Source organism: Mugil cephalus, chromosome 14, assembly GCF_022458985.1.
Source record: "Mugil cephalus isolate CIBA_MC_2020 chromosome 14, CIBA_Mcephalus_1.1, whole genome shotgun sequence".
Classification (NCBI taxonomy): domain Eukaryota; kingdom Metazoa; phylum Chordata; class Actinopteri; order Mugiliformes; family Mugilidae; genus Mugil; species Mugil cephalus.
The window spans coordinates 11373948-11387626 of record NC_061783.1 but is presented as its reverse complement, the minus strand read 5'-3'; the positions used below and the strand labels follow the sequence as shown (position 1 = coordinate 11387626).

The window sequence follows — 13679 nt, the reverse complement described above, 5'->3', positions numbered from 1 at the left end:
GTACTTCAGTCGCATATCAGCTACTTTGGTCTGGCATCGTCGCACAGAGCACATCGATCAACTTTTGGTTTGTGGTACATTAAATGTTAGCACAGCAACTCTCTCTACAAATCTAACGAAACAATGTGAAAATCATGTTCAGTAATCAGGGCATTCAACCTGTGAGTGTTGTTTTTAACAACACAAAAAACTGCTTTCTTCACCTCCCCTCGAAGTTGATATCGCATCTTTCCCTGAACGAGGTAAGTTAGCTTAGCTAACTATCCACCTCATAGTGTCATTAACCTAACATCAGGGAAGCATTTATTTGGCAAGACGGTGTTCAAGCAAAATCGTTGGTCTATTTAGAAAGCCACTGTTCTTGTGTGCTTTTGCACTTTGCTCGTTTACCTTATTTTTATGCGGAAGTAGTCGTGTTGTAGTTGCTGTGTAGTTGTGTATGTGTATCCATTATAGACGATAATAGACACCATGGAATAGGCTCTGCAGGATCTTCTTAGATTTTTAACGTGATCACATGCATAAAGAAGTGGAAGCTAGGATCTTTTAAGGAGGCTCAACCACTACATGCACAGCTCAAAACATAACTCTGAGACTTAGCAGGGATTGTATATACAGTAAACCACGTGTCGGTCAGAAAAATTGTGGTAACGTTGGTAATTTATAGTAGTGATTAGTATTTTCGTTACTGGTTTCCATCTTTACTGTTTTTGCAGCAGTTCCTTTATAATCTCACTTGGTGGTGACAAAGGACTACATTGAAAATGAAGAGAGAGAAGCCAAGAGTCTTTGTCACTGTTTGACTAAGTTGTGTAAACTGTCATGAAAGAGAAGAACTTGTTTGGTTGGAAGAAAGGGTGATCAGGATATGAATATTTGACATTTAAAGTTACAGAGTAACTACCTCTGCTGGTTCTTCTAGTTCTCCTGCAACTTTTTTATAACAGCAATAAAATAGAAGCTGTCCTTGTCCACCTTAGCCAAAGCTGACATTTTTTTTTTTTTATCATTATTAAATATTGACAATTGCAATTTACTTCCATCCCGCTTGGGTAAACAGGCTGGGTGTCATTGCCCCTGACGTACTCTGTCTCCAGAAGCACATATCAACAATATCACGTGGTCCGCTCACTTTTACCTCTGCAACAATAATTGCCTCCCTCTGTCCCTGACACAGAATAGCGGTGCCATTCTTGGCCACGTCTTCATCACGTCACCCATTTGTTTCTCTCATTTTGTTCTTGGCGGTCTACTCTCGAAATGGATTTGGCTATAAACTTCATCAGGTTCAAAATTCTGCAAGTCACGTGAACCCACCTGATATGTGTGTGTGTGTTTTACAATTCTGTGAAGTGAATTTTACTGTTGTTTGTGTGTGTTGATTTCAGAATCAGGCCTTGGAGTTGTCCTGGGGCGATGGTTCCTCAGTGTTTCTCAGCTGGACTCAAAGCAGAACCTCCTCCAGCTTGGACAGCTACAAAGTGGAGTTGTCTCGGCAACTGGGAGAGAAACTAGGCCTTAAAGATGGAGAGCAGGTAACAGCGTTTTTTTTTTTTTTGAATGCATTGCCCATTATCCTTACATGGCACAAACTAGAAACCATTTAATAATTACTTGTCAGTTGCTGTCTAGGTTCACTAGGTGTTAATATTGACTGACTGGTTGTGTGGTTTCCCTCAGAGCTTCCTGAGATCGTGTCATCAGGTCTCCTCACTGCATCAGGTGTTTGTGGAGCCTCTGTCATTTGATGACTGGGAGATCTTGGTAGGTAACGCTGACTTGTCATGTGTATCTTGTCTTCATACAATTATGCAGCATTTTAAATACACACTCTACAAGGCGAAAGGGCTGTGACTAAAAAAACACATTTGAGAGGCGTGAGTTAATCATTTGTTTCGTGCGACAGGAGCTCCACAGCTCTGCTCTGGAGCAGCAACTACTGGATCAGATCAGAGTGGTCTTTCAAGATGGCGTGTTTCCTGTGTGGGTGGACAATCACACAGTCATTTACATCAGAATAGGTTGGTGTTAATAAAATTAAACTATTATACTTAAATAGCTAAAAATCTAATGTTCAAACATGTAATTAATAATCAAGATAATTATAAAGATATCGCAGATTTCTGTAGTTTCTGCAAGTCATGTCTTCTGCACTTTCTCAAGCATTTGTTCAATTTTATGACTTGGTTATATTCATAGACAGTATTTCTGAAAATTATGTGATCTGTTTTTAAACTCTACGCAGCTTCTCTCTCTCCGTCTGTACCCTACGGTCGCCTGGAGCAGTTCACAGAACTTGTGGTGTCTCCGAAGATCCGCGCTGGAGCTGGCAACCTTGGCGGATCTCCAGCACGATCCAGCCAGAAACAACATATTCACAGAGAACAACAGATGGATATCGCCTCCCCTCCAAGGCCGCCATTGCAGAGCGCCTCTCCTACTCCTCACGGCCACCAGTGGGGCGGCATAGCTGACCTGAAAAGCCTGCTTCGCTACGTGATGAGGGGCACATATGATCCGATTAAAGAGCAGCCGCTTGTGCCTGACATCCCTGCCCTTCTCGCTGACTCATTCTACAGAGTGTGCGGTACGGCCCCCGACTCTCTTCCCGCCTTAAGTCACGTTGCAGTTGGTGTTATTCATTTATTTCCTTCGAGCCACAGTTTGAACTCTGGGCTGTGTGGAGGTCAGTCTCCAGTGACGTATAGCCTGCTTTCCAAGGTTCCATCCCCTAAAGAAGTGAGGGACAGGAACAAGCAGGCCGCGGAGAAAAAGAAGAACGTAGGCATTTCTAAAGACGGTGCTACGGCCGAGGATGAAGAGAGGGTGAAGGACGAGGAGCCCATGGTGGTCAGGACAGTGTGCCATACTACTGAGATGCTAGCAGGGGGGAAGAGAAGTCAAAGCAAGAGAGAGATCCACAGTGGAAGAGTATGGGTGAGTGTAATGTTTTAACCGAGGAGTATACACCGATCAGCCATAACATTATGGCTGCTGCCATCAAGGAGTGTCTGTCATCTAAGGTTTCCCAGCAGAACATTGAATTGTCACAAGATGGTTAATGTTATTTATTCCTCCTGTCAGTGGTCATAATGTTATGTCTGACCGGTATGTGATGCTTGCATTATATTATTTTATTTTTGTAAAGCATGATATTGGTTAAAAAGTTGTGTTTTTTTCCAGATCCCTCAGCCCCTGGCCAGCAGGTTGGATATCCTGCCACATTCAACAGTAAGAATTAAGCCGGTGAAGTCGGCCATCAAAATAGCTTCTACTATTCTCCTACAACCCCTAAAACCACTGGTGAGTGCTGGAGCGGACATAAGAACACTGAATTTCAGTCATCACGTCCACTCTTTTGCTTTATGTTCGTTTGATCTCTGACATTTTCTCCTCAGCCTGAGGAGGACGACGAGGAGATCCAGACAGCTTTCCTTGGTTGGTTGCACACTCAGAGTCATGAACCTTTAGCCTGTCTGACTGCGCGGTCTGGCACCATCCTCCTACATGGAACCGATGGTGATTCACTTCTACACTTAAGTTCCGAGCTTCAGAAGTGTATTTATAAATCATATGCAGACAGATCTGCAGGTGGATGTGTGATAAAAATTTCAAAGCGATAAATACAAAAAAAGGGCTAATTTTGTAACAGACACAATGAATTTACAGTTTTGCAGTGGCAATAAAATACGAGTGTCCCACCACTTTTTCTCATTTATAGCAAAGCTGGAGTTTGCTTTAACTGTGCTGAAGCCAGAACCACAGAAGGATCCTCCGGACCAGCTGTTTCTACTGGCGCCCACCACCATCAGGAAGGAAGACATACAGGTATTGCCGTGTCTGTACTCTAAAATGAAATAACTGTCTGTGCAATTCAATACTTTTTGTATATATGCCAATAATTGTATATTGTTTGTTCCATTCTATTTTTATCTCATTGATTATCTTTTTATTATACAGTCGGCTCTTTATTCTTGTTATTTTTCTGCCCCTATGTGTGCTGTTACAAACTGCAATTTCCCCATTGTGGGACAAATAAAGGTTTCCTAATTTTCTAATTCTAAATAACGTAAAGCAATAAACTTAAATAGATTGCTCCTTACGTAGATGTGTTTCACAGTTCTTACCTTGTCTCATGTTCAGGTGGACAGAAAGCCAGTGACTGCGCCATCTGTAAAAGCTGTTGCTGATACACCAGAGCTTCCCTCCCTCGGCACTCTTGGGTAAGTTGTTTCTGTGCGTGGTTTAAAGAGTGATCTTTTTACACATTTGTTTTATGCCTTATTTCCCATTTTGCTGTCTTTTCACAGTGGGATCAGTGAGCTTAGCAGGACTGGGTTCGAGTTTATTTCCCACAGCCTTCTGGGTAGTCCCCTCTCTAGGGAGCTGGGTGCGGCCGGACGAGGGGTCCTGGGCGGAGCGCTGCTCGTCACCGGCGCTAAGGTATCACTCTGCGAATGCTGCTGGTTAACTGCTGCTGTTCGTGACGCAGATATTTCTATGCTTCACGAAGAATAACAGTTTTCCACAGAGCTGGTGTTGCTTATTTTTCAGCCTAAGCCCGCAAGAAATACATACGTCAAAACGTTGCATTTTTGTCCCAACCAGTATAGTGACAGTATGTGTCATTATTTCTTCTCCCAGGGCAGCGGGAAGAGCACTCTGTCCCGAGCCCTCTGCAGGAAAGCTAGAGAGGATCTGGATGCACATGTGGAGGTGGTTGACTGCAAAAAGCTGCAAGGTCAAGAGAGACAATATAAACGTACAATTTATCCAAGAAAACAAACAGAAATTAAACTAGATATATTTCTCTGTTGATTTATTTATTTATTTTTCTGTTAGGCAAAAGGGCAGAGACTGTGAGACAGATTCTGCAGGACATTTTTGAACAGGCAGAGTGGAGGCAGCCGTCGGTCGTGCTGCTCGATGACCTGGATCACTTGGCGCGGGCGGCGACCTCACCTGAGCACGAGCACGGCCCCGAGGCGCTGCTGCACAGGCACATCGCACAGGGTAAGCCGTTAAAAAACTCCCTCACTCGTGCAAGAATGCCGACAGGCGACGTTTGTACATTTTGTCCGTTTTTTTCGCGGCTGCAGGTCTGAAGGACGTGGTGGATGAGGCGGAGGCTCGCTCCAGCCTCGTGTGTGTCGTCATCACCAGCCAGGGTGAGCTCTCCCTCCACCCTTCTCTGACTGAGGTGCAGGGCTCCCACTTCATCCAGGGATTTGTAAACATCCAGCCTCCGGATCAGGTTGGCGCTCGCACACTTACCCACACACGTGCTAGGAAAGATAAAAACTGAAGGAGGGGAAATACCAACCTGTGTTGCTGTTTACAGGCCCAGAGAGCGGAGATCCTGCATCATTTGATCCTCAGGAAGTCCTGCGTGTCTGAGGAAACCTTACAAACTCTTGACTTGGGGGCTGTTGCCAAGGAGACAGAGGGATACACACCTCAAGATCTAGCGCTGCTTTTGGAGCGGGCTGCCCACGCAAGCACTGTACGAAGAGGGCACAGCGACCAAGGTATTTTAACTTTAAATCTATGCTGCTGATTTAAAGAGAAGGCGATCTTTAAATTGTTTTAATCAATAAAGTTAAATGTTGATTTATTTGTTTCTGCCCTGCATCTGTCAGGCTTGTGTCTGTCGTGGAGGGACTTTTCGCAGGCTCTTAAGAGATTCACTCCTCCCTCGCTGTGGGGCGTAGACCTCCACACCCCGAGTGGGGCTGGACTGGAGAGGGTAGGGGGGCTAAGAGAGGTGCGACAGCAGCTGATGGACACCATACTGCTCCCCGCCAAGGTCAGTGGACTGTTGATGAATGCAGGACGGCCCAGTGCGTTTCAGTCGGACGAGAAGCACCAACATGAGTTATTATAGTCTGAACAAAAGTAGGGCTGGAGTGGTGAATGCGGATGGAATGATTTATTCATTTAATTGGATCTAAATGAGAGCGCCGACATTCCTCGTGGTTCTGGCTTTGTCTTTGGATTTAGCAAATCACACACCAGTTTACAGCCTCGACTTTGCATTGTGCTATAATTGTGATTTGATTTAATTTCTGATACTGCCACTTCACATGTGAATTATAATAGCACCTCCAGTTGATTAAAAAATAATTAGGATGTTTGAGGATTAGTGGGGTTTGATTTGATCTATTTTTGCCATTTGATTTTTTGTTATGCTGCCACCATTCAGTCTTCCACTGTTGTTTTTTTCTCCCCAAACATGATTAACGTTCCAAAGAAAATGTAATCCTCTGGCAGGGAGAACAGTATTACATACACACCTTAAAGGAATTAAGACGTTCAGTTACTGTGTAAAGTGTTTTTTAAAGCACCAAGATGGTTTTAGAACAACAAGCCATTATTTGACATTTTATATGTTACAACAGACAAAAGCGTTGTGTAGTAACTGTTTGCATATCTTTGCAGTATCCCGTCCTCTTCTCCAATCTTCCCATCCGCCATCGCTCAGGGATTCTGCTGTACGGAGCTCCTGGTACGGGGAAGACGCTGCTGGCCCGGGCTGTAGCCAAAGACAGTGGCATGAACTTCATTAGCATCAAGGTGCGCTGGGCTTTTATTTAGCCAGAAACTATGAGAGCAGATCGTATTTTCAGTAATTCGTGATTTTAACCTCTCTCAGGGTCCTGAACTCTTGAGTAAGTACATCGGGGCCAGTGAGCAGGGAGTCCGTGATGTCTTCCAGAGGTTAGTGGATGTTTAAACTCCTTCCCACACTATATTCTGTCTGTAGTTGTGCTATTAATTAGTTATATTAAGTTCTGTTATGTTAAATAGTTGTATAGTTATCATGCGCCCCAGTTAGGACCATTCATGTAACTGTAGGTACTAATTTGCTTTGCTTCACGTGTGGTTACTCCTTGACTCCAGGGCACAAGCAGCCAAACCGTGCGTCCTTTTCTTCGACGAGTTTGACTCTCTGGCTCCGAGGAGAGGTCACGACAACACGGGTGTGACCGACCGCGTGGTCAACCAGCTCCTCACCCAGCTGGACGGGGTGGAGGGACTGCAAGGTAGGGTCGCACATCCCCACACTGTATTAACCAGATAATCATAATGATGCCAGACATAGATGTATTGAGTTAATCGAACTTTAGTGTGTCTTCAGTTATCCCTGGAGGAATTTAAACGTACGATTCTTCGCGTTTGCAGGTGTGTATGTGCTCGCAGCCACCAGCCGTCCAGATCTGATTGACCCGGCCCTGCTGAGACCTGGACGACTGGACAAGTCCCTTTACTGCCCCCCACCTGACCTGGTCTGTCGATTCACTCATCAATTAGTAGCGCTGCGCTGAAGCAAATGTTTCTTGAGTTTTGATTTGGAAGTCCTCGGTTTTAAATCCAACTCCTACATTTGCAGGAGGCTCGTGTGGAGATCTTGAAGGCTCTGAGCGCAGGCATGTCTCTGGCTGCTGATGTCGACCTGGAGCAGCTGGCAGCCGAGACGGAGCAGTTCACAGGGGCAGACCTGAAAGCCCTGCTCTACAATGCGCAGCTGGAGGCTGTCCATAACAGCCTTGGCACCGGCAACCCACACGTAAGTCTGATGAGCTTATTGTTCCAGGAAACAGGCAGGAAACCGTTGGTCAGTCCATTTTCCAATTTTTAATATTTCACGTTGGAGCAGCCACATTTTTCCATCCCTCGAGGCTAATTAAATGAGGTGTTTCATATGCGTCTCAGCATGTGTGTGTTCACTTGTGAATCCATCATCAGTTTACAACATAATTCAAATTATCTCCAGCGGTGACAAGAATATGATTGAATAACTCAACAGAAACAGCCACCTGAGGCAGAGTGACTAATTTATTTAATATCTGGCCTGTAGTAACACAGTACTGTTGTCAGCACATATATATATATATTCTTGAGCACTACTTGTGTGTATGAACTGAGGCCCTCTGTTTCTGCGCGACAATCAGGAGTTAACATCTGGCTCGGACAGCGACATGAGCCTGTCGTCCATGATCTTCCCCAACAACAGCAGCGGTTCGGACGATTCGGTGGGAGAGGGAGAGCCGGGCGCGGGCCTGGGCCAGTCCACGGTCCTCCTGAAACCCAGCGAGCTTCAAGCGGAAAACGAACGTCACAGCAACGTCTGGAGACTTTACTTTGGAAGCTCCTATGAGTCCGAGGTGGATTCACAGCATTCAGGACTGGTAATCACTGCCACTTTAGGTGTAATTCTACTCAACAAAAATCAATTTCTCTCAAGTAACTCATCTAAAATCTTCTGTGACTTAACTTCACAAAAATGTATATTTACCATTTAATGACACAGACCCCAACAGTGACATAATTTACATTATTGATGTAGCATATTTTTGATACTAAGTTGGGAATCTGGATAGTAGTCTCACGGCTGTGTGGAGCTGGAGACAGAATCTGTTTAGGAAAGCTGCTGGGATAGTCATGATAGATGCTCCAATCAGCGCTGTTCACCGACACTCCTCGTTTCCCTGAATCGCTACATCACAAATGCAGGATGTTAAGGTAACTTGGAGCCAAAATAGCAACCCTAATGGGAAAAATATGTCAAGTTGAATAAACCAAAATTCAGGCTTGAGCTTTGAATGCAGCACTTCAGTTCAATAGTTAAACATTTTTTTTCCTCATGGCCGCCGCTGTCTCCCTCACTCTCATCCCACTGTCAGGCTCACACAAATGCAGGCAGAATAATAATAGTAATGATAATTAAAAAAAAAAAAAAAAACATTTCTCAGGTAATATTTGTTCCTTTTACAGAACTCCCGTTCTGCCTCTGGACCGAACTCCATGACCCACGACTTCACGGGAGCCTCACTTCGTGACCCGGTCAGCTCGCTGCCTCCTGCTTACATGTCCTCCATCCAGAGCGGATACGAAGAACTCAGCCCGGATCAGCTGGAGCGCCTGCAACAACAAGTTAACAACATCAAGAACAGCTACAGGAGAGCCAACGTAAGTGACAACAGGGGACGTCCTGAAACACCTGTAAAATACTGTTTCTCTGATTATTGTGTGTGTGTGTATGTGTGTGTAGGAAGAGTGTGTCTGGCTGCCTTCAACCTCCAGCCAGCCCAGCCTGCTGTTGTGTCGGACTCATTTAAATTCCGCCATGGCAGCAACCAAACCGTCTCTCAGCCAAGCAGACTGGAGCAAATACAGTAAACTGTGAGTAACATGACATCTCTCTGGACCAGTCATTTTGCAGTCAGGCATTCAGTCTATTATTAGCTGTCAGGTGAATGAATAGCTTGTATATTGCCAGTACAGTCAGTAAGGAATTGTGTTTTAACATAAATCTTGTATGTGTGTTTTTTTTAAGATATGAAGGCTTCGGCGGCATGGGAGACAGCAAATCTCTTCACTCTGCCTCATTCAAACCTGGACAACGTGTGACTTTAGCTTGATCAAACACATCAGTCTGACGCACCTAATTCATTAGTAATTTAGTTCGATGTTAGTGTAAATTAAAATATTTTTTTCAACTGACTCGATTATAAATGAGACATGTAACTCATTAAAATCCAGTTGCTGTAAATATGTATAATGTCAGATTATAAATAGTTTAACTGTTAAAATAAAATACTGGAATCTTTGGACACATTTTGTCTTCATTATTTCATTAGCCAGTTGTGGACGTTATGTTCTGTTTAGAGCAAATGCACAGGGGCACGCTCAACTGTTGAAGACTTAATCCAGAATTTGACATTTAAGCCCCTTAAATGGCTTTAATGATTATTCGGGTGTAATTTGGAGATTTTAAAGAAAGACGTGATTTGCTAATAGAGTATTTAATAGTATTGTGGGAATAATTACCTAGACCTGGCTTCACTCTCTGCAAAGCCGATGTATGCTGGGAGGGAGGGGACGGCCAAACATTTTTAAATTTGTCGCTGCAGGAAAATAACAGGTTGAATTAACATTAAAGATGACTCAGCTCCATTAAATGTCCCATAATCATGGCGGTGAACCAGCATGCACAAAAGCAGAGTGCTCTCTAAGTGCAATGCATCCATTATTAAAGCAACTGTTTTTCTATCTATGACATGTCAAAATGTTTGCTGTGGAAAAAGGGCTGCATGAGATCAGCAAACGTCAGTAATGGAGTGATTTATTTTGCTCAGGAGGCGGAAGGACGTCTCGTTGACCATGGACGTGTAGATTACTCAGACACATTAATATTAGATTTACTGAGGTCTTTAAAGAAACGTAAATACGTAGTGAAACTGATCTGTACTCTGAATCTACCATGTGCAGGAATTAGTAAAAATGTAAAGAACATTGAGTTTAATTGCTACACATAAATAAATAAACCGAAGAATAAAGTCATGGCATAGAGCAACTATTTGAAAACTTTAGGGAAAAAAGATAATTTTTTGATTCCTGTAGTAAAACCAGTACTGAAATGTATCTGACACACTTAATGGAACTGAGCCATCACTTATACACTTGTCCTTTCCGTAATGTGACAAATCAAATAGTCTCCTATGAATAATTAGCAGTAAATAGTAACCGTCACATTACAGTGCCACCAGTCCATCAACAACCCCACAAACCTAAAACATTTACTGAAGTTTTAGAGTATCATGTTAACATTATCCACTACTGCATCTACACTGTCCTGTGGTTTTCAAGTAGGCTCTTACACTAGTTCACTATCAGTTTGGGAAAATTAGACAATGTATATCTGAAAACTTTTTTTCCAAGCTAGCAAAGCACGACATTCCAAAATGTCGATGGATGGAAAAAAAACTGATGAAAGGAAGAAACGGCATTGAAGCTGTGTTTCTACTAAGTTCAGTTGCACGGACTCAATCAACTACTACAGCATAGGTCTTCAACAGGGGGTCAGCGACTCCTATGGGTTCCATGGAGGTATTGCAGAGGGTCGCAAAATCTTTGGGTGACATTTATATATATATATATAAATTCTACCCACAAATTTATGAATGGATTCACAGCATTCAGGACTATTAAACACTGCTATAAAAACAACAGAATTTTCATTCCCAAATATCTTATTCCCATTTAGGTGTAATTCTAGTCATCAAAAATTAACTTCTCTCAAGTAACTCATCTAAAATCTTCAATGACTTAACTTCACAAACCTGTATATTTAGCATTTAATGACACAGACCCCAACATATTTTAGTAAAGGGATAAATGGAGGCACAAGACACTATCTGTCTTTCAGCACTTCACTGATTCAGCGATACAGGAGCTGTCTCTGCAGCTCACTGTTTCACACAGAGCGCCACATTAGCCGAGACCTGTCAATCAAAGCCTCCTGTATACAGCAGGCCCCGCCCCTAACGTTGCTGAGCCAATCACGAGGCCGCGTATTACACGCTAACTCTGTCAGGTCCCCCGCAATTGGCTGAGAGCCTATTCAGTCTCATGTGAAATCTCAGATGCACGCTGTTATGTTTATGTCACTTATGCTTAGGTTTACGGCAGCTGGCCACCCTATTGTTGAACATGTTTGAAATAATAATAAAAAAAAGAATATTTGAACCTGTTAATTATTTGAATAGCTTAATATTGAATGCAAAACAACAACAATAATAATAATACATATTTATAAATATCATTAGTTTAATATAGTACACATATAGTAGGTAGGGGGTCACTACTTAATCTCTCCATCAGTTTAGGGGTCCTTGCCCTGAAAAACATTGACACCTGAACTACAGCGTTTAAAACCAAAAGAAGCAGCCGGGGTTGACATTAAGAACACGCAACAGGGTAACTCAGCTTTTAAAAGCAATGAATTTGATCTTCACTCTGCAGGAATCAAGTGGAACTATTTACTTGAAAGCAATTAGAAACTTCTAGCCACCTTGTAGCTTTTTTAATCTCTGTGCTTACACTTCCTGCAGGTTCTGCATCTCAGAAACTCTTGACTGAAGGGTCCTGGGGTATCTTTAACAGTCTTACCTGAGACAGTAGTCTTCAGCTCGTTCCTCGGCTCATCTCATCGAGTAGCCCTGACAATGTTTTCCTATTGAAGCAATATGCCTGCTGTCGTCCCACACACGCAGGCACTGGCAGGTTCTGCAGTGGTAAATATAGACGCACAGGGCTGGTTTTGGCTTGCCTATGTCTTGTGTCAATCCCACACAGTGCTGCAAGAAAAAAAGAAAAGAAGGGCCTCAGTGGGAGTCTCTCCTCGCCTTGATCAATCTCTCTCACACCTGTAATGAGGCAAAGTCATAAATTACTGAAGAAAACTGCTTTAATATACACAAAGCACTTTTATCCCATGGGAGAGGAGACAGGATCTTGGACTCATCAGATCGCTCCCTCCACCAGTTTGTTTAATTTAGTGCAGCTTTGACTGGGGCCTTTCGGTAGGGACGTCCAAAAGAAACACTGATGCATCAGACAGACGTTCCCTGCAGCCTTATTCAGTGCATTGTATTAAACATTACCTTCTTTCTTGAAGCCCAGCAGGGCCAAATATGTGGCGACGGGTAATAGGAGGAGCAAACCCCAAGAGTCCAAAAAAAGAAAAGGAAACTGAGGTAAAGTGAAGTTCACTTATCATCTCCTCCTTGTCCTCACCTCCCCCTCAGCAACGGCGCTCTTGCTCTTCAAAGTCCTCCCGAGCGACTCAAGGGCTCCTGTAAACACCAAAACACGTTCATTTGACAACATCAAGGGGCGTCAACCTTGACTAAATTTAGATCCTGATCAGCCCAGCGGGTGACATGTTCACTTGCGGAGGCTGCCTTCCACCAAAATAGAACAAACGTCTTTGATGAAACGCAACGGAGATGAAGGTGGTTTTGTGATCTGAAGAGACGGCATCAAAAAGGAACACGCTGTGCCGGTGTTTGACTAAAATGTCTGAGTGAGAGGCAGAGACGACGGCTGACTGAGGGACCGTTTTAGCTCTGTTTAGGTTTTGTTTCTTCCTGACAGATGCATTTCCTGGCGAGCAGGAACATGACTGCCAGGTGCGAGAAAATGTAGGGCGTTTTACAAATGCAGACAACATTATTCTTTAGTTATTCAAACCTCTATAATTACTAGACAGTATCGAGAATTTGCACTGTTCATTTTAACAATGAGGGAAACATATTTAACGTTATACATTTTATAGCATTCTTTGAGGGAGTTTGGTTTCCACAGTCAAGAACCAACTTTGAAACATTTCACATATGTGAGTTGGGGATCCAAAATAAAACTTCTTATCCACGGCACTTTCCCGGTGATTCAGAGTGAATACATCTTGGCAGACGGCACCTCTCGCAGCCTATTAGACATGCATTAGTCCTGCTGTGCCCGCACAACACTTGCAAATGCTGACTGACTGCAGCAGCCCGTGAAAAGCTTCTTCAATCAATCACCGTGCCAACACCGGCGCAGATAGGACTTTCAGATGCATCACTGAGATTGCTGAGATTAAGCAACTGTTGGGGTGGACGTGGAAATCAATTTCAGAGTTGTACCCATTTATCTAAATCGCAGTTTCCCACTTCGCTCGGATGATCTTTGCCTGGGTTAATGCAGTTACGCCCGTGCCTCATCTACCGGCACGGAGAGGAAATGTACCTACCAAACATAGGTTTTACAGCTAGGGTGCCTCATGACACAATATGCTTGCAGACATGGCAGTGTCACTGAAATGACACTGAAAAAGTAAATCTTGCAGACTCAAG

At 43.5% G+C, this 13679-nt stretch overlaps 1 protein-coding gene and 1 long non-coding RNA gene across 2 annotated transcripts; one reads left to right on the top strand and one right to left on the bottom strand.

Annotated features, from left to right (window-relative positions):
* Positions 1 to 25: 25 nt before the first annotated feature.
* On the top strand, positions 26 to 9612 carry pex1 (peroxisomal biogenesis factor 1). Its single transcript, XM_047605496.1, has 24 exons — positions 26 to 242; positions 1389 to 1535; positions 1681 to 1764; positions 1907 to 2021; positions 2246 to 2937; positions 3184 to 3303; positions 3399 to 3519; positions 3722 to 3828; positions 4144 to 4223; positions 4311 to 4443; positions 4645 to 4741; positions 4843 to 5013; positions 5100 to 5254; positions 5342 to 5528; positions 5640 to 5806; positions 6439 to 6573; positions 6653 to 6717; positions 6901 to 7043; positions 7183 to 7286; positions 7391 to 7567; positions 7953 to 8189; positions 8776 to 8970; positions 9053 to 9183; positions 9338 to 9612. Exons 1-24 carry the CDS (start codon positions 135 to 137, stop codon positions 9420 to 9422), a joined length of 3756 nt encoding a protein of 1251 aa, XP_047461452.1. The 5' UTR covers positions 26 to 134; the 3' UTR covers positions 9423 to 9612.
* Positions 8803 to 12750, bottom strand: LOC125020194. The gene is made up of 3 exons (XR_007114176.1): positions 12580 to 12750; positions 11953 to 12140; positions 8803 to 8922 (listed from the first exon to the last, which is right to left on the bottom strand). It is a non-coding gene; the product is annotated as an uncharacterized LOC125020194 (long non-coding RNA).
* Positions 12751 to 13679: the final 929 nt, after the last annotated feature.